Raw genomic sequence first — 18,569 nt, 5'->3', positions numbered from 1 at the left:
GTGTTGACTTTGTGATTTTTGCTTTGAAATTCAATGTCAAAACTTTCAATTTTTTAGCTAAGTTCTTTGACAGATTTTTTGTTTTCTAAATCATTGCATTCTACTTTTTTTTCTAGAGTAACCAAACGATTGTCAGTTTTTTGTTCTACATTTTTTACTAAAACTTTTGTGTTCTCATCCAAATTTTTAATTTCCCCTTTTATCTCATTAAAATCAATTAAATTAATTTCCCTATCTACCAGTAACACATTTTTTACAGTATTAATTTCATCACTCAATTTAGCATCAGTTTCATTTACTTTTGCTTCCAGAGATTCAATTTTTTCCTCAACACTGCCAACTCTGTTCGAAAGATCACCCACTTGGGTATTGACTGCTTGGACTTGCAACAAAATGTTATCAATTTTTTCATCCCAGTAAGTCTTATTGTCATCAACTGATTGTTTGATTTCTTTCATGAAATTTACAAGAAAACTTTTTAAATCAAATTGATTGCTTCTTTCTGTTTCATTTGACCTGTCCTGATTTTCGAAGTCTATTAAACCACTATTTTCTACTTTAGGCACAATACTCTCGAAAATCTCATAAGTCATTGTGAAGAAAAAAAATACACACACACACACACACACACACACACACACACACACACACACACACACACACACACACTCGCATGCACATCACTCACATGCACACACCTGTCTCCCTAAGTTATGCTTAGTAAACTACCAGCTCTTGGGTGGGGGGACAGTGAGTTACCTCTGTCTCCCTACGTTATGCTTAGTAAACTACCAGCTCTTGGGTGGGGGGACAGAGAGTTACCTTCGGTTTAGGGCACGGAGATTACAGGTGTGAAGGACATGCAGTAAGGATAGCTCCCATCTGCATCTCAGACAAGCTGGTGGTGGGAGGATCCAGATTGTCCAGGTTCTGAAGTAGCCATTGAAATTACACATGTTACGCTCTGCTGCATGTTGTTCCACTGGCTGCTCCACATTGTTTTTGGCAACGGTTTGGTGGTAGCCATTCATCCTAGTCGACACTGGTTGGTTGTCATAACAATGTAAATTGTTGGACAGTGGTTGCAGCAGAGCTGATATATAACATGGCTGCCTTCACAGATGGCCGGGTCTCTGATGGGGCAGCATAAGCCTGTGACGAGACTGGAGTAAGTGGTGGTGGGTGAGTGGATTGGGCAGGTCTTGCATCTGTGTATTCCACAAGGTATGATCCCTGTGGCTGTGGATCAGGGGAGGGAATTCTCATCACTGCAGATGCATCTGCCACAGATGTTCAGGCTGTATGGAAGGGATTTTTTGGTGTGGAAGGGGTGGTGGCTGTCAAAGTGGGGGAACTGTTGGTGATTGATGTGTTTGATGTGGGTGGAGCTGAGGTGTGGATGGAGCCACCTGAGAGGAGTAGACTGACATCTAGGAAGGTTGCACAAAGGGTGGAGGAGGACCAGGTGAAGTGGAAGGGACAGAAGGTGTTGAGATCGTGGAGGAATGAAGATAAGGTGTCCTGGACTTGGGTCTGGACCCCCTATTTGTAAGCTGTTGAATAATTAGATACTGAGTCAAAGAGGACTAATTCTCTGATTGTAAACCTGGATGATGAAGCCATTGAATTAAATTTGGGAAATGACAGTGTAAGGGACATTCATTTGGAGACCACACGAGACAGAACTGTACAAAGTTTTAGAGAATATATATTAGTTCATAATAAAAGAAGATAAATATGAGTAAATAATAACATACATTCTAAAGAATTTACCGAACTAAATTCAGTTCGTAAATGTTTATGATGATCTGTAATGAGACATTGTATACTAGACAATAAAGAACAGCCAAAGTTTAAAGAGAAAACTATCGGAACTTACATATGGTAGCCAGTGTATGTCATCAGAAGTGTGTGGGATTGCAGGATTAGTCAAAAGTGTATCACCTGAGAAATGTTACAAAATTTCCTGTGAGCTTTTCATAATTGCCTCAGCCAAATTAGAAATCAGTAACAAATTGCGAGACCAAATATATAGTGTCTGACAGAAAAATGTATACACACTTTAAGGAACGAAAAGTGTTACTTATGTGTTTATTTTACATTTAATAATTGATCACACATGTTGTACAACCTTCAGTTTAGCACATGGTTACTTTAAATGCTCAAAATGTTCACCGTTGGCAGCTATACACATAGCAGAATGACGAGCGGTCACCACAACTATGTCAGTCAATGTTACAGTGGAGATTGCTGCACGTGTCACTGTAATCTCCTGGCAAAGTTCCTCCAATGTGCATGGCTTATGTCAATAGATGTTATCTTTCACAATTCCCAAGTAAAAGTCTATAGATGTTAGATCTGTCGACCGTGGAGGGAACTCAATTGGCCGTCTTTGTCCAATCCAATGCCCTGGAAAATTGTCATCCACAAAAGCTCGTACAGCTAGGTGGTAGTGTGGTGACACCCCAACCTGTTGGTAGAAGACCTGTTCATCAGCCCCATAAAGCACACATATACGTGGCAAAATTGATGTGCATAACATTTCCAGGTACACTTCTCCAGTGACACTAGCATCAAAGAAAAAGGGTCCTGCTAAGCCCCTAGAGCCTAGATGATAGTCCACACTACACATGAACCCCCGATAGATTGACCACTTTATCCACATAAACATGCGGATTTTCCGGTGCCAAGTACACACTTTTATGCTGATTCACGGTTCCATTAAGTTTAAATTGTGTCTCATCACTCCACACTACCTTCATCACAAATTGTTCATTATCAGTTACTATTTGCTGGTACCATTTGCAAAATTGCATTTGGCGATCAGGATCGTCATCATTAATCGCGTGCAGTAATTGTGGAATGCAAACTTTCCACTTTACGAAGACACTTGTATTGCTAACCCCCACTGCAAGTGCACATTGCGTAGCAGACTTCTGTGGAGAATTAACAAATGTTTCCAACACGAGAGCTGATGAAGCAGTACTTGTAGCTGTACGCTGTCTTCCTGACCTTCCTTTGTGAATATCACAAATCATTCCATGCAATTCAAACTTGTCAGTGATGTGTTTAGTCCTTAGGTGGGTTGGTGGTTCTGGTTCAAAACCCCACCTCCACTGATGTTGCACTTCAGCGGCTTTATAAAACTTGAAAAACCACTTCACAATACATTTTCATTGCTCGAATGTCAAGCGTGCTCCAGCCATCTTGTTTTCTCAATACCAAGATGAAAGTACTAACATCTGTTGAGCCAAAGACCATACTACAATGCACTCATAACTCAAATCCAATGACAATGTTGATATCTTGATAGAGCCTGACAAAGAGTGTATACACTTTTCTGGCAGATTCTGTATTCCAGAAATATTCTCAGATGAAATAGCTATACCTGTGTACACAACTGATAATAAAAAGTAACTGTAAGAGTTGCGTCCCAGTTTGCTTCATTAGTATAAGGCAGGTGCTAGAAATAATTGGATTTCATAACGAATGAGAATGCACTGTGCTTTCATTTCAATGTACACCCAATTTCTGCTCCCTTCCACAGTTGAAATATTCTGATAAATTAGATCTTCTCTCTCCTTTTGCTATCTGACAGCTAGGAAAAAAGTAGTTATGAACCAATAACTACAGTATGCAGTGAGCAAATCTCTCATGGATATATCAATAAATCATTAGATGTATTCTGATTTGCTGTTTGTCCAGACAGTGAAATTAGCTACACAAAGCAACTATCAGTTTATGAAATTATTATATTCAGAATGAATACTTTCAATTTTAGTAGCATTCACTCTTTAATTCATCCTTTAAATTTCTATCTTTCTGAATCAAGTAACATTAGTTGTATTTTCAAATATGTAAATAAATGATTAGTGTGGATGTAGATGTAGATGAGGAAGTAAGTATTATGATATAAGAAGACCAGTTCTTTAATTTAGATCCAGACCAAAAGCATCCATTTAAATGAAAAACTGTGTATGCCTCATAGTTGATTGAGCCATGCAAAGTCAAAATACTATCTCACTAACATCCATCAGCTCTTCAGACTTCTAACTTCCTCACAACATATGAGTGAAAATTAGTTTTCTCCTGTGTACTAGTGAGGTATTTCACTATTCCACTGTTATTTGAACATGATCATGTTGGCAGTTTGACTGGGCTCCAGTTAACAACTGGAGCAATAACTGATAAATTAATGCTTGTAAAAAATTATAACATATGCAGCCATCACTTCCAGTAGGTATAACAATGAAAACAATCAATTTTTGACAAAATAATGTAATTGGATAGATCAAAAATCTACTCAACAAGCAGCGGCAGAAAACACACACACACACACACACACACACACACACACACACACACACACACACATAAAAGAAGGTTATAATTAGGCAATCTTGCAGAGCCACTGACACCTTCTTCAGGCAGAAGGGTTGAAGGGGAAGGAAGAGGGATGAAGGAAAAGGACTTGAGAGGTCCAGGAAAAGGGGAAGCTTTTGGGAAAGTCTACCCCCAACCATGGGTCAGGGGAGACTTACCACAAGGGATGAGAAGGAAATGGTGACTTTCCCAAGCTTAGAAAGCTTGCCTAATTATAACTTGCTTTTATATGTGTGTTCTGCTGCCACTTGGTGAGTAGATTTTTTATCTATCCCATTCAATTACTTCCAGTAGTTAGTTTAATGAGAGCAATGTTGTCTGCTTCTTTCCCATTGCTTCTTTCTTCTCCCTGGTTCCAGAGATTCTTTGATGTTTGTTAAGTGAACTGAGGCATATGTGACTTTTTGGTAATCCATTAGACATTTAATTCCAACTGTATGCCCAATAACCAATAGGGGAATCAATTATCACCCACTTGGTCTAGTTAGGTGGAATAATTCAGTGACAAGAAATACTTCTATATATATATGAGCTAATGATATGTAGTTGTGACTGCTCATCTCTCCTCCCCCCCCCACTGTACTCTCTCAAGATATTGATGGATTGTAATTGAGAACATTCACCAGTCCTTGTGTGTGTGTGTGTGTGTGTGTGTGTGTGTGTGTGTGGGAGGGGCATCCTGTAATTAGTACTTTGCCCTTTGCTGAGAGAGGGGGAGAGGGGGGGGGGGGGGGAAGGGGGGTTGAGGTTGGACAGAAGAGGAGAGGGGGTGTAGACACCTAGATGACAAGGAAGACACAAAACCAAAGATGTACTAGGTCTGTTCAAAAAATTTCGGAACTTTGGCGACAAAATTTTTCTATGCTTACGTTTTACTTATTGCGCATGGCCTCCTTCGAACTACTCTCCTCCATAATTGATACAGCACTCCCAATATTGTTTCTGCTTCTGGAAGCAGTCTTGGTACACCTCTTTCTGGACTGTGCAAAGTGCCATCTGCAAATTTTTTTTTTATTTTTTTAAAATTGTGTATTGTTGCAAATCTTCATCATTACAATGAGGTTTTCAACTTTGGAAATTAAAAAAGCCCAAAGAGGCCAGGTTCTCATTTGCATGATCCAAAGGCTCTTCACAGATTGTGAGGCAAAGCATGAGCTGTGGAATGAGCTTGGTGGCAACATGATGCATGCTAAGATGCTGTGTCAAGATTTCATAACATGATCCAACTGAAATGTTACATTCTTCTGCAGTCTTTCAGATGGTTAGTCCTCAGTTGGCACGCTCAATTTCCTTGACATTCCTGACGTGAGTGTCGTTGGTAGATGTAGCAGACTGTCCTGAATGAGGGTCATCTTTAACTTCTGTCTGGCCATTTTTAAACCATGTGAACCATTTGTAACACTGGGTATGATTTAAAGACTCATCACTGTAGGCTTCCTGCATCATTTGGTGTGTCTCACTAAAGGTTTTCTTGGTTTTCAAGCAAAATTTAATGCAGATGTGTTGCTCCTCTAACTCTGCTATCTCAAAATTTGCAAACTGTGTGACGCAATGTTCTACTCAATACAGCACTGAACAATAACTAATAGATATACAGCAGTGAAACTTGTGGCAGTTACTCCACATTTCGCTCCATCATACCATCCAAGCAAAATTACGTATGTTCTGGAAGTCTTTGAACAGATTTCATTTTCTTAAGTCCTTTGCAAGAGTTCTTAGTGTTCTTTATGTATGATTTTCAGGTTGACACTCACCAGTCCACTCCAGCTGTGGAACCAAGCAGTTATGAAACTGAGGAGGAACCAGCAGAGACAAAGCCAAAGCAGAAGGTAGAATTTTCAGCGGATATTGAGAGCCAGTCACAACCATTACAGCAGCAGGGTCAGGTTGTTGTTGTAGGAATGGATGTGACAGCAAGTTGTGAAGGTGGAGGTCGTTGGTCCAGGCCTGGAACACCGGTGCCACCACCAGATTTTGGAGTACTTCCTGGCTCAGTGTCACGGAGTCGGAGTGCTACTCCAGCACCTGTAGAAACTGAAACACGATCCATTATGTTGGAAGGACATTTACCATCTCACTCACAGTTACTTGTGTCAGATTCTGAGACACATGCTGAACCAACTGGTGCCCCAGGTAGTGCAGGTGCTGATCCTCCTGTTGTTCTAAGTGGAAAAGTGACACTTTCACTAATCAGCCTTCAAGAAGCACTTGCTGCTGAGGAGGAACAGGAACAGCAGAAGCAATCTGAGCAGCAGAAGCAATCTGAGCAGGAGGAGGAGGAGGAGCAGCAGCAACAACAACAAGTAGGAATAAAATGACTGTTTTACTGACTGCTGCTATGCCAAAAACTAACAAGTGTGAACTTTTTCTGGCATTTTGAGATGTTAAAACTAACCATTTTTTCATCCAAACCTGTGCTGAAAGAACTGGTTTTTCAACAGGCTAGTAAAGATACTACATATGACAAGTATTTCTTTGTCATTGTACTAAAAGCATCTTGAGCTATCTCATGGAAACACCTGCAACTGCTTATTGCCATTGGCTCATTTTTCAGATTATGAAATATGCCTAATCAGTAACTAAGGAAATTACAGCATCTATTTGTTATTAACACGTGAATAATTGGAACTTACTCACTTTCTCATGATATATTTTGCATAAATTAATTATTACTATTATCCCCCCCCCCCCCTCTCATTTTTTCCAGTTGGTGTGAATAGAATTGATAATATTGAAAACTTTTGTTTCATAGTTAGAGTTGGGCATTGCTGTTTGGCTAACATCACTAAATGGAATGAAGTGTTACTCAAGCTCAAATATTCAATCTTAATTTAACGGAACAAACTATGTTGTTGTTGTTGTTGTTAGGGTCTTCAGTCTAGAGACTGGTTTGATGCAGCTGTCCATGCTATCCTATCTGCTGCAAGCTTCTTCATCTATGAGTAACTACTGCAACCTACATCCTTCTGAATCCGCTTAGTGTATTCATCCCTTGGTCTCCTGCTATAATTTTTACCCTCCACACTTCTGTACGATATTAAATTGGTGATCCGTTGATGCCTCAGAATGTGTTCTACCAAACGATCCCTTCTTCGAGTCAAGTTGTACCACAAGTTCCTCTTCTCCACAATTCTATTCGGTACCACCTCATTAGTTACACGATCTACCCATCTAATCTTCAGCATTCTTCTGTAGCACCACATTTCGAAAGCTTCTAAACAATTTATCGCCAATATTCCACTTCCATACATGGCTACACTCCATACAAATACTTTCAGAAAGGGCTTCCTGACACTTAAATCGATACGTGATGTTAACAAATTTCTCTTCTTCAGAAATTCTTTCCTTGCCATTCCAGTCTACATTTTATATCCTCTCTACTTCGAACATCATCAGTTAATTTGCTCCTCAAATAGCAAAACTCATCTACTGCTTTAAGTGTCTCATTTCCTAATCTATTTCCCTCAGAATCACCTGATTTAATGCAGCTACAGTCCATTATCCTAATTTTGTTTTTGTTGATGTTCATCTTATATCCTCCTTTCAAGACACTGTCCATTCCATTCAGTTGCTCTTCCAGGTCATTTGCTGTCTCTGACAGAATTACAATGTCATTGGCAAACTTCAAAGTTTTTTATATTCTCCATGGATTTTAATTCCTACTCTGAATTTCTTATTTTGTTTCCTTCACTGCTTGGTCAGTATACAGATTGAATAACATCGAGGATAGGTTACAACCCTGTGTCTCACTCCCTTCTCAACCACTGCTTCCCTTTCAAGCCCCTCGATTCTTATAACTGCCATCTGGTTTCTGTACAAATTGTAAATAGCCTTTCGCTCCCTGTATTTGACCCCTGTCACCTTCAGAATTTGAAAGAGAGTATTACAGTCAACCTAGTCAAAAGTTTTCTGTAATTCTACAATTGCTAGAAAAGTAGGATTCATGCAACACATGTGCCAAACAATCATTCAAAATGAAAGAAAAGTAAAGCAATAAAAAGAAGACTGAGGAAATGTTGGATTTATTGCAGAAATATGAGCCATAAATTCTGAACAGCCAAATTTTTATTTAGTCTTATGTAATGTAATTAAGGTATTAGACAGAAATGCCACTCAGTAGAGAGTAGTCATCCTTTGTCGTCACGTGTAGGAAAAAGGAATTCCATGTTAACCAAGCTCTTCTTACTAGTTTTAGTTAATTAAATGCCAGACCAAGGCTCAAGATTAAGATGAAATAGTTACGAGGGCAGTTCAATAAGTAATGCAACACATTTTTTTTCTCGGCCAATTTTGGTTGAAAAAACCGGAAATTTCTTGTGGAATATTTTCAAACATTCCCGCTTCGTCTCGTATAGTTTCATTGACTTCTGACAGGTGGCAGCGCTGTACGGAGCTGTTAAAATGGCGTCTATAACGGATGTGCGTTGCAAACAACGGGCAGTGATCGAGTTTCTTTTGGCGGAAAACCAGGGCATCTCAGATATTCATAGGCGCTTGCAGAATGTCTACGGTGATCTGGCAGTGGACAAAAGCACGGTGAGTCGTTGGGCAAAGCGTGTGTCATCATCGCCGCAAGGTCAAGCAAGACTGTCTGATCTCCCGCATGCGGGCCGGCCATGCACAGCTGTGACTCCTGCAATGGCGGAGCGTGCGAACACACTCGTTCGAGATGATCGACGGATCACCATCGAACAACCCAGTGCTCATCTTGACATCTCTGTTGGTAGTGCTGTCACAATTGTTCACCAGTTGGGATATTCAAAGGTTTGTTCCCGCTGGGTCCCTCGTTGTCTAACCGAACACCATAAAGAGCAAAGGAGAACCATCTGTGCGGAATTGCTTGCTCGCCATGTGGCTGAGGGTGACAATTTCTTGTCAAAGATTGTTACAGGCGATGAAACATGGGTTCATCACTTCGAACCTGAAACAAAACGGCAATCAATGGAGTGGCGCCACACCCACTCCCCTACCCTCAGCCGGTAAAGTCATGGTTACAGTCTTCTGGGACGCTGAAGGGGTTATTCTGTTTGATGTCCTTCCCCATGGTCAAACGATCAACTCTGAAGTGTATTGTGCTACTCTTCAGAAATTGAAGAAACGACTTCAGCGTGTTCGTAGGCACAAAAATCTGAACGAACTTCTCCTTCTTCATGACAACGCAAGACCTCACACAAGTCTTCGCACCCGAGAGGAGCTCACAAAACTTCAGTGGACTATTCTTCCTCATGCACCCTACAGCCCCGATCTCGCACCGTCGGATTTCCATATGTTTGGCCCAATGAAGGACGCAATCCGTGGGAGGCACTACGTGGATGATGAAGAAGTTATTGATGCAGTACGACGTTGGCTCCGACATCGACCAGTGGAATGGTACCGTGCAGGCATACAGGTCCTCATTTCAAGGTGGCGTAAGGCCGTAGCATTGAATGGAGATTACGTTGAAAAATAGTGTTGTGTAGCTAAAAGATTGGGGAATAACCTGGTGTATTTCAATGCTGAATAAAACAACCCCTGTTTCAGAAAAAAAATGTGTTGCATTACTTATTGAACTGCCCTCGTACAAGTGACAGCAATTATGATAGTAAATAACAAAATGAAAATGAAAGCTGCAGAACTACATAGAAAAATCATACATAATTCTAAGCTATGGTAGTAATGTTTCTAAAGGAGAGTGCAATGTTAGGTTACACATCCACTTACACGTGCACTTTTGAATTCAGGCCTATTGAATCTTTGTGGGCTCAAAATGCATCATTATTTTCCCATGTTACAACTGGACCTACAAAAGCTATAATATTCGTGAAGGGCATCTTACTTCAGAAAAGATATACTATAAGAAGGCTACACTTATTATAGGATTCTTAGCAGTTTTCTGAATAGCATGCCAATCCCAAATTGTAACAATTAATGCAACTTCATCTTATTCCCTTCTTATTTTCCTTTTTTTCTCTAAAGGAGCTTAGTACATTATTATTGTTATTATTATTATTATTATTATTAATTATTATTATTACTGTATGCCCAAAGGCTGTCTTCTCACAGTTGTTCTCCATGTCCTCCTGTCTTCTAATGCTCTCTTCATGTCCACATGGCTTCCATTTCCGTTGCTGTCAGTCATCTTGGGTCTTCCCCTTCCTGTCACACTTCTCCTACATGCTAATCCTTCCAAATCATTCACCATAAACTAGTCCTATTGCAACATGTGACCCAGTCAATTCCTCTTTCTTTTTCTTATAACTTCAAATAGTCTTTTTCTCTCCTATTCATTCCTGCACCTCTTCATTAGTCACTCTTCATACCCACATACACTATGTGATCAAAAGTATCCAAACACTCCCAGAAACATATGTTTTTCATATTAGGTGCATTTTGCTGCCACCTACTGCTAGGTAATCCATATCAGCGACCTCAGTAGTCATTAGACATTGTGAGAGAGCAGAATGGGGTGCTCCATGGAACTCACGGACTTACAATGTGATCAGGTGATTGGGCGTCACTTGTGTCACACATCTGTACGCGAGATTTCCACACTCCTAAACATCCCGAGGTCCACTGTTTCAGATGTGATAGTGAAGTGGAAATGTGAAGGGATACGTACAGCACGAAAGCGTAAAGGCGGACCTCGTCTGTTGACTGACAGAGCCCGCGAGAGTTGAAGAGGCTCGTAATGTGTAATATGCAGACATCTATCCAGACCATCACACAGGGATTCCAAACTGCATCAGGATCCGCTGCAAGTACTATGACAGTTAGGCAGGAGGTGAGAAAACTTGGATTTCATGGTCGAGCAGCTGCTAATAAGTCACACATCATCCCAGTAAATGCCAAACAACCCCTCACTTGGTGTAAGGAGCATAAACATTGGACAATTGAACTGTGAGAAAATGTTGTGTGGAGTGACGAATCACGGTATACAATGTGGCGATCCGATGGCAGGGTGTGGGTATGGCAAATGCCTAGTGAACATCATCTGCCAGCGTGTGAAGTACCAGCTGTAAAATTCGGACGCAATGATGTTATGGTGTGGTCGTGTTTTTCATGGAGGGGGTTTGCACCCCTTGTTGTTTTCCATGGCACTATCATAGCACAGGCCTACATTGATGTTATAAGTTTTAAGCACCTTCTTGCTTCCCACTGTTGAAGAGCAATTCGTGAGTGGCGATTGCATCTTTCAACACAATCGATCACCTGTTCGTAATGCACAGCCTGTGGTGGAGTGGTTAAATGACAATAATATCCCTGTAATGGACTGGCCTACACAGAGTCCTGATCTGAATCCTGTAGAACACCTTTGGGATATTTTGGAATGCTGACTACATGCCAGGCCTCACTGACCGACATCAATACCGCTCCTCCTCGGAGCACTCCGTGAAAAATGGGCTGCTATTCCCCAAGAAACCTTCCAGCACCTGATTGAACGTATGCCTGTGAGAGTGGAAGCTGTCATCAAGGTTAAGGGTGGTCCAACCACATATTGAATTCCAGCATTACCGATGGAGTGCACCACAAACTTGTAAGTCTTTTCGGCCAGGTGTCCGGATACTTTTGATCACATAGTGTATTCTTACCATCCTCCTCCATGCTCACTTCTAAAATGATTCCATCCTCCTTCAGCCCTATATCCTCATTGTCCATGTTTCAGGTCCATAGAGAGCGACTCTCCAGACAACGCACTTAGTTAGTCTTTTCCTGAGCTTTCCAAATAATAAGTTGCTCTTTCTATTGAAAACTGCCTTAGCTACCATAACTAGGGTTTTGACCTCCTGGTGGCACTTTAAATCTTCTTAGATAGTTGGAAGCTGTCACTTGATTAATTTCAGTTTATCATATCTTTATATTAACTAGTTTCCACCTTTGCCAACCATCTTGCACTTTGCTTTTCTTACCATCTCATTAAAATTTTTTAGCACTTTGTTTATGTTACTTTCACTTCCAGTTAGTAATGTCATATCACCTGCAAATTGTACCTATGTTATTCTGTTTCCTCCAATACAGACTCCACTTTTGCCATATTGTTAAATGTTAAATGGAAGTTTGTGACTTATAAATGCTCATTTAATGATTTATTATGTCAGGATTGCCTGTTACTACAAACATTCACATTTATGGTTTCAGCAAATCATTGTGATATTCAGCAATGAATAGTTTTGTCATTATGTATAAATTCTAGTTATATGCATACTGAACATCACTAAAATATTGTATAATATTCAATAAATGTGACAGAATGATGCAGATGTTATTGACATATTTTAGTGCACACAGCACTAGTCACAGTTACACCTATGCAATCCAGACACAGTCTTCCTGGGAACCAGAAATATATGATCTTGGCCACACTTCATGTGTTTTGGAATCACTCTGTCAGTGTTAACGGCTACCACTGCCACTCAGCCCAGCAAGTGTAAACTTCCAGACTAGGCTGTGCCACAGCTTTCAACAGTTTTCTCAGAACCTAACAACTCCAAACAGTTTATCCTTGTGTGCTTGGCACCATTGTCTGTATGCTGTCATCCAGCAGCTGTCCATGACCCCAGCTCCAAACTCCAGACATTTCACTGCTCTCAGCAAGCATCCAAGAACAGTCCACCCAAGAGCCAAAACGGAAACAGCTGGTCTGGCCCAAGAGCATTCAGCGCTGCTATCCTTGTGTTGTCAGCCAGCAGCTGCCCATTCTCTTCCCAGGCACTGGCTTCATGCTCTGAACTGTCTGCTGCCCAATACAGGAATTGTAACACTGTCATGTTTGCTCACTTGTCGTTTCTAGTGGTGCTGTGCTCAACTGCTTTGATGTTCCAAGCATATTCTTCCACAGCAGGGACACACCACCAGCCTTGTCAACAATTGACATGTGAGGCATGGTTTTAACAGTGTCATGTAATCATAGCATACTGTTTGTGGATAAATTATCACATCTAAAGATGCTAATGATTTTCTGAAACCAGTAATATGGATACTTGTAATAATTGGGTGATCTGACATAATAAATTATTGTATAGGCATTTCTCAATAATTTCTTATAGATAGATGTTAAAGAGTCCACCAACATAGTTGAGCAGTCAGCAAGAGTGACTCATGCGAAGAATCCGGTTCAGTGCATGGTACTGCCAGGGATTTTGGCTTGGTGAGAGAAATGGAAGAGGGTGCACACAGTCTTTTGATGCCAACTCAGAAGCTACTTGACTGAGAAGTAGTGGCTCCAAGGTCTGAAAAGTTGACAATGAGAGGGAGAGCGATGTGACCCCATGACTCTACACACCACATCCACGATGCCATGTGGCAGAGGGTGACATTCTGACAGGTTGATGTTGCATGATCTTCAGGGCATGATCACAAAGTTTAGATCTTCAGATGTTAAAGAACAATAGCAAAAATTGCAGTTTTGTCTCACTCTCCTTCCAATCATGCTTTCCTCAGACATTTCATTCCCAACACTTACTCTTATCTTTTGTTATAAATATAAATTTTGTACTAATAGCTTCTCCTTTATTCTACAAAACACTCAACAACATGATCTATTGTTATCTGTAAAAAGCGTTTTCTAAATCTAAAAATATAGTATAAATTACCTCTCTTAATATACCTCTCTCTCCTATACTTCTCAGTAGCCCAATTGTCTCTCTTGTTCCTTTACCATTTCTAAATCCATACTGTCACTCTGCAGTGTGCCGATTTAGCTTTCCATACAACTTTTTGTTCAGCAGTCTCAATAATATTTTGGCTCCATAACAGTCCAGTGTTCTGCACACTTCATGGTATTCTTCTTTTTCTCAATTGGTACCATTACAGAGTCCTCTTGTCGTTTTCCCATTTTGTATATCTCATTACAAAGGTGAACTATATTGCTTCTCCACTTACCTACCCAGCTCTCAATCACTTCTACTAGCAATTCGTCAATTCCACATACCTTGGTTTTTTTTTTGTCTCGTTAGGTGCTTTTTGCACTTCTTCATTCAAAATACTATACTCTTTTTCATCATATGAAACATTTGTCTCTTCTTTACCCTTTGTACTGGTTGATCTTTGATCCATCTCAGACAGATACCACACACATTTCGCCTTCTCGTTAACACCTCTTGTGGTTCTTTGCTTATTATGCCATCCAGACTTTCAGGGTGCATATAAATCTTTCTGTTCATAGTCTGAAAAACTGTCTCCCTAGCTGATGTGAGCATAATTTTGTACTTTCCTTCTTCCACTATCTTCTCGCATTTCCCTTTCATCCATTTTTCTAGTGCATGTTCTGTTTCTCTTCATAATTCATTACACAGTTTCCCATTCATCATTTTTCCTCCCCTGTTCTCAACATTCTTCCATTTTCTTTGCTCTTTCATCTTTTTCAACACATTTTCAGTTACCTGTACTACCCTGATGGTTTTTTTTAAAGTTTCTGTTTCCTACAATTTCTTTTGCATTTACTGTAAGACTTACAGGAATTATCAATTTCAGCTAGTAACCATTGCCAGAATTTGTCTTACACAGTAACTCTGCACATTTATACAGTGACTGCTTAAGCTATTTCTACCATGGAGAAACAAAACTAGCCTGAACATTATAAAATGGAGAGTCAGGTCTATTTTTAAAATGCACTATTCCCTAAAAGGCAAAACTGGCCCTTTTGAGAAACTGCAATGCCAAACAGCATATGTTGTTGCAAACTTCAGCAGAGAAATAGTTTGATGCAGCCCTGCGTGTCTGCATAACTATTTCCATTAAGCCTTGTGTCCCTCTAAACTTTAATTCCCCTTCCAAATTTCGCCTTTATTTACTTTACAACGTGCTCAATGTACAGACTAAGTATACATATGAAAATGATAATTGGCCTTTCATGATTTGAAGTTAGGTAGAAGAATTCCAACATTCCACTTAATTAAACTGCACATATAGTTTGTTACCAGAATGAGATTTTCACTCTGCAGTGGAGAGTGCTCTGATATGAAACTTCCTGGCAGATAAAACCGTGTGCTGGACCAAGACTCGAACTCGGGACCTTTACCTTTCGTGGGCAAGTGCTTTACCACCTGAGCTACCCAAGAACAACTCACAACCCATCCCATATCCTTAAAATGCCACCTTTTTGCAGTTTCTTCAGATTTAATCTAGAGTTCATAACCAATAAATTGTGGTCAGGGTCCACATCTGTTCCTGGATATGTCTTCCAATTTAAAACCTGGTTCCTAAATCTCTGTCTAACCGTTATATAATCTATCTGAAATCTTCCAGTGTCTCGAGGCCTCTTCCACGTATACAACCTTCTTTCATGATTCTTAAACCAAGTGTTAGGTATGATCAAGTTATGCTCTGTGCAAAATTCTACCAGGCGGCTTCCTCTTTCATTCCTCATTCATGGCTAAGCAGGGATGGCTAGAGGACAAATGTAAAGATGTAGAGGCATATATCACTATGGGATACAGCCTACAGGAAAATTAAAACGACCTTTCGAGAAAAGAGAACTACCTGTATGCATATCAAGAGCTCATGTGGAGAACCAGATCTAAGCAAAGGAGGGAATATGGAAATGTGGCAGGAGTATATAGAGTGTCTATACAAGGGTGATGTACTTGAGGGTAATATCATGGAAATGGAAGAGGATGTAGATGAAGATGAAATGGGAGATATGATACTGTGTGAGGAATTTGGCAGAGCACTGAAACATCGGAGTCGAAACAAGGCCCCAGGAGTAGGAAACATTCCATTAGAAATACTGATAGCCTTGGAGAGTCAACCATGACAAAACTCTGCCATCTGGTGAGGAAGATGTACGAGTCATGCGAAATACCCTCAGACATCAAGAAGAATATAATAATTCCAATCCCAAGGTAAGCAGGTGTTGGCAGGTGTGAAAATTACTGAGCTATCAGTTTAATAAGCCATGGCTGCAAAATACTGACACGAATTCCATACAGACAAATGGAAAAACTGGTAGAAGCCAACCTCGGGACAGATCAGTTTGGATTCTGTAGAAATGTTGGAACATGCGAGGCAATACTGACCCTACAACTTATCTAATCTATCTAATGAAGTCACCCAGATTGAACCATTACAGTACCCACATGCCCTATAGAAACAGTTATTTGCATGTGTTTATTGTTGTGCAGTTTAATATTAAACAAAACAGAAATAAGGAGGTCTTATATGCTTTTGTTTTCCATTTCCTTGCAGCCAAAGAATGATGATACTGTTCGGGCAGTAAGAGTTAATGTGATTGAAGCTGAAGAGGAAGAGGAAGAAGAAGAGGAGGAGGAGGAGGAAGAAGAAGAAGAAGAAGAAGAGGAGGAGGAGGAAGAGGAGGCAGAGGCAGAAGAAGGGAAAGATGACAGGGTAGAGGAAGTAGTGGTGCAACGGAATGAAGGTAAATTTTTGATACAGTAATTTTTAATTGTATATTAAGAAAAGAAATAAATCATCTTCAGGATGCTAACAAATCATATGCAAAGGAAATAGTATGTATTCAGCCAGTTTAACTGTACAGGTGTGTGTGTGTGTGTGTGTGTGTGTGTGTGTGTGTGTGCATGCGCCCTCTACCTTGAAAAAGAAGATTTCATCCAAAAAATAGCAAGCAAAGTTATCAGTCTCGTTTGCATACCTATCAATTACTCAGTACCTCTACTACCCAGTGAGTTGTTCCTTTTCTTAATATTTAGTGATATCTTGATTTGTGAGTTTCTCTCACTGCAGTGCAAAATGGGCTTGAAAGTCTGCATCAGAAGACATTTGACACAAAAAGGGAAAGAAGGAAGGTTTTAGGCAGAGGTAGAATATTAAAAAGAAATAGCAGAGGGTGCAAATGACTCTCTGCTGATCAAGGAGAGTGTCCATGCAGTGCTTATCCAAAGCTGAATGAAGCCCAAGAGCTCCAAATGCCATAGTGGTTATTCAGAGTGTTCTCAGAACATTGTTGCGGCCGGCCGAAGTGGCCGTGCGGTTAAAGGCGCTGCAGTCTGGAAACGCAAGACCGCTATGGTCGCAGGTTCGAATCCTGCCTCGGGCATGGATGTTTGTGATGTCCTTAGGTTAGTTAGGTTTAACTAGTTCTAAGTTCTAGGGGACTAATGACCTCAGCAGTTGAGTCCCATAGTGCTCAGAGCTATTTGAACCATTTGAACATTGTTGCATCTGTATGTACAAAACTGCTTTAGTTGTAGTCATAACATTTTCCTATCTGTTTATCTGGGAATGACTGCACTGAATTGACATAGACAATAATTTTCGGCCAAACCAGATATTGTGGAGAGTTTCGGAGAGAGCTGTAGGGAATAGTTGACAAGAACAGGGGAAAAGATACAGTAGAAGAAGAATTGGGTAGCTTTGAGAGATGAAATAGTGAAGGCAGCAGAGAATCAAGTAGGCAAAAAGATGAGGGCTAGCAAAAATCCTTGTGTAACAGAAGAGATATTGAATTTAATTGATGAAAAGAGAAAACATAAAAATGCAGTAATGAAGCAGGGAAAAGGAATACAAACGTCTCAAAAATGAGATCGATGGGAAGTGCAAAATGACTAAGCAGGGATGGCTAGAGGACAAATGCAAGGATGTAGAGGCATATATCACTAAGGGTAGATAGATACTGCTTACAGGCAAATTAAAGAGACCTTTGGAGAAAAGAGAACCACCATATGAATATCTAGAGCTGAGATGGAAAATCGGTTTTAAGCAAAGAAGGAAAAAAAGAAAGGTGGAAGGAGTATATAGAGGGTCTACACAAGTGCAAGTTACTTGAGGGCAACATATTGGAAAAGGAAGAGGAGGTACGTGGAGATGAAATGGGAGATATGATACTGAGTGAAGAATTTGACAGAACACTGAAAGATCCAAGTCGAAATAAGGCCTCGGGAGTAGACAACATTCCATTAGAACTACTGATAGCCTTGGGAGAGCCAGTCCTGACAAAACTCTACCATCTGGTGAGCAAGATGTATGAGACAGGTGAAATACCCTCATACTTCAAGACAAGTATAATAATTCCAATTCCAAGATAGCAGGTGTGAAAATGATCGAACTATCAGCTTAATAAGTAACAGTTGCAAAATACTAACATGAATTCCTTACAGACAAATAGAAAAACTGGTAGAAGCTGACCTTGGAAAAGATTAGTTCGGATTTTATAGAAACGTAGAAACACATGAGGCAATACTTACCCTATGACTTCTCTTAGAAGGTAGATTAAGGAAAGGTAAACCTACATT

The 18,569-nt window shown here is 40.2% G+C and overlaps 1 protein-coding gene across 13 annotated transcripts in view; it reads left to right on the top strand.

Annotated features, from left to right (window-relative positions):
• Positions 1 to 18,569, top strand: part of LOC124616783 (FK506-binding protein 5) — a 215,240-nt gene that overhangs the window by 109,586 nt on the left and 87,085 nt on the right. For 12 of the 13 annotated variants that reach the window (XM_047145194.1, XM_047145189.1, XM_047145187.1 and 9 more), the window contains 2 exons: positions 6,126 to 6,686; positions 16,546 to 16,735. In XM_047145194.1, coding sequence (XP_047001150.1) covers positions 6,126 to 6,686; positions 16,546 to 16,735 — 751 coding nt within the window. The remainder of the gene's footprint in view (positions 1 to 6,125; positions 6,687 to 16,545; positions 16,736 to 18,569) is intronic. The other variant, XM_047145195.1, reaches the window with a different exon arrangement.

The sequence above is a fragment of the Schistocerca americana genome, chromosome 5, assembly GCF_021461395.2.
Source record: "Schistocerca americana isolate TAMUIC-IGC-003095 chromosome 5, iqSchAmer2.1, whole genome shotgun sequence".
NCBI classification, from domain to species: Eukaryota; Metazoa; Arthropoda; class Insecta; order Orthoptera; family Acrididae; genus Schistocerca; species Schistocerca americana.
Note: the sequence above shows the minus strand (reverse complement) of the source record. Positions and strands in the feature narration are given on the sequence as shown.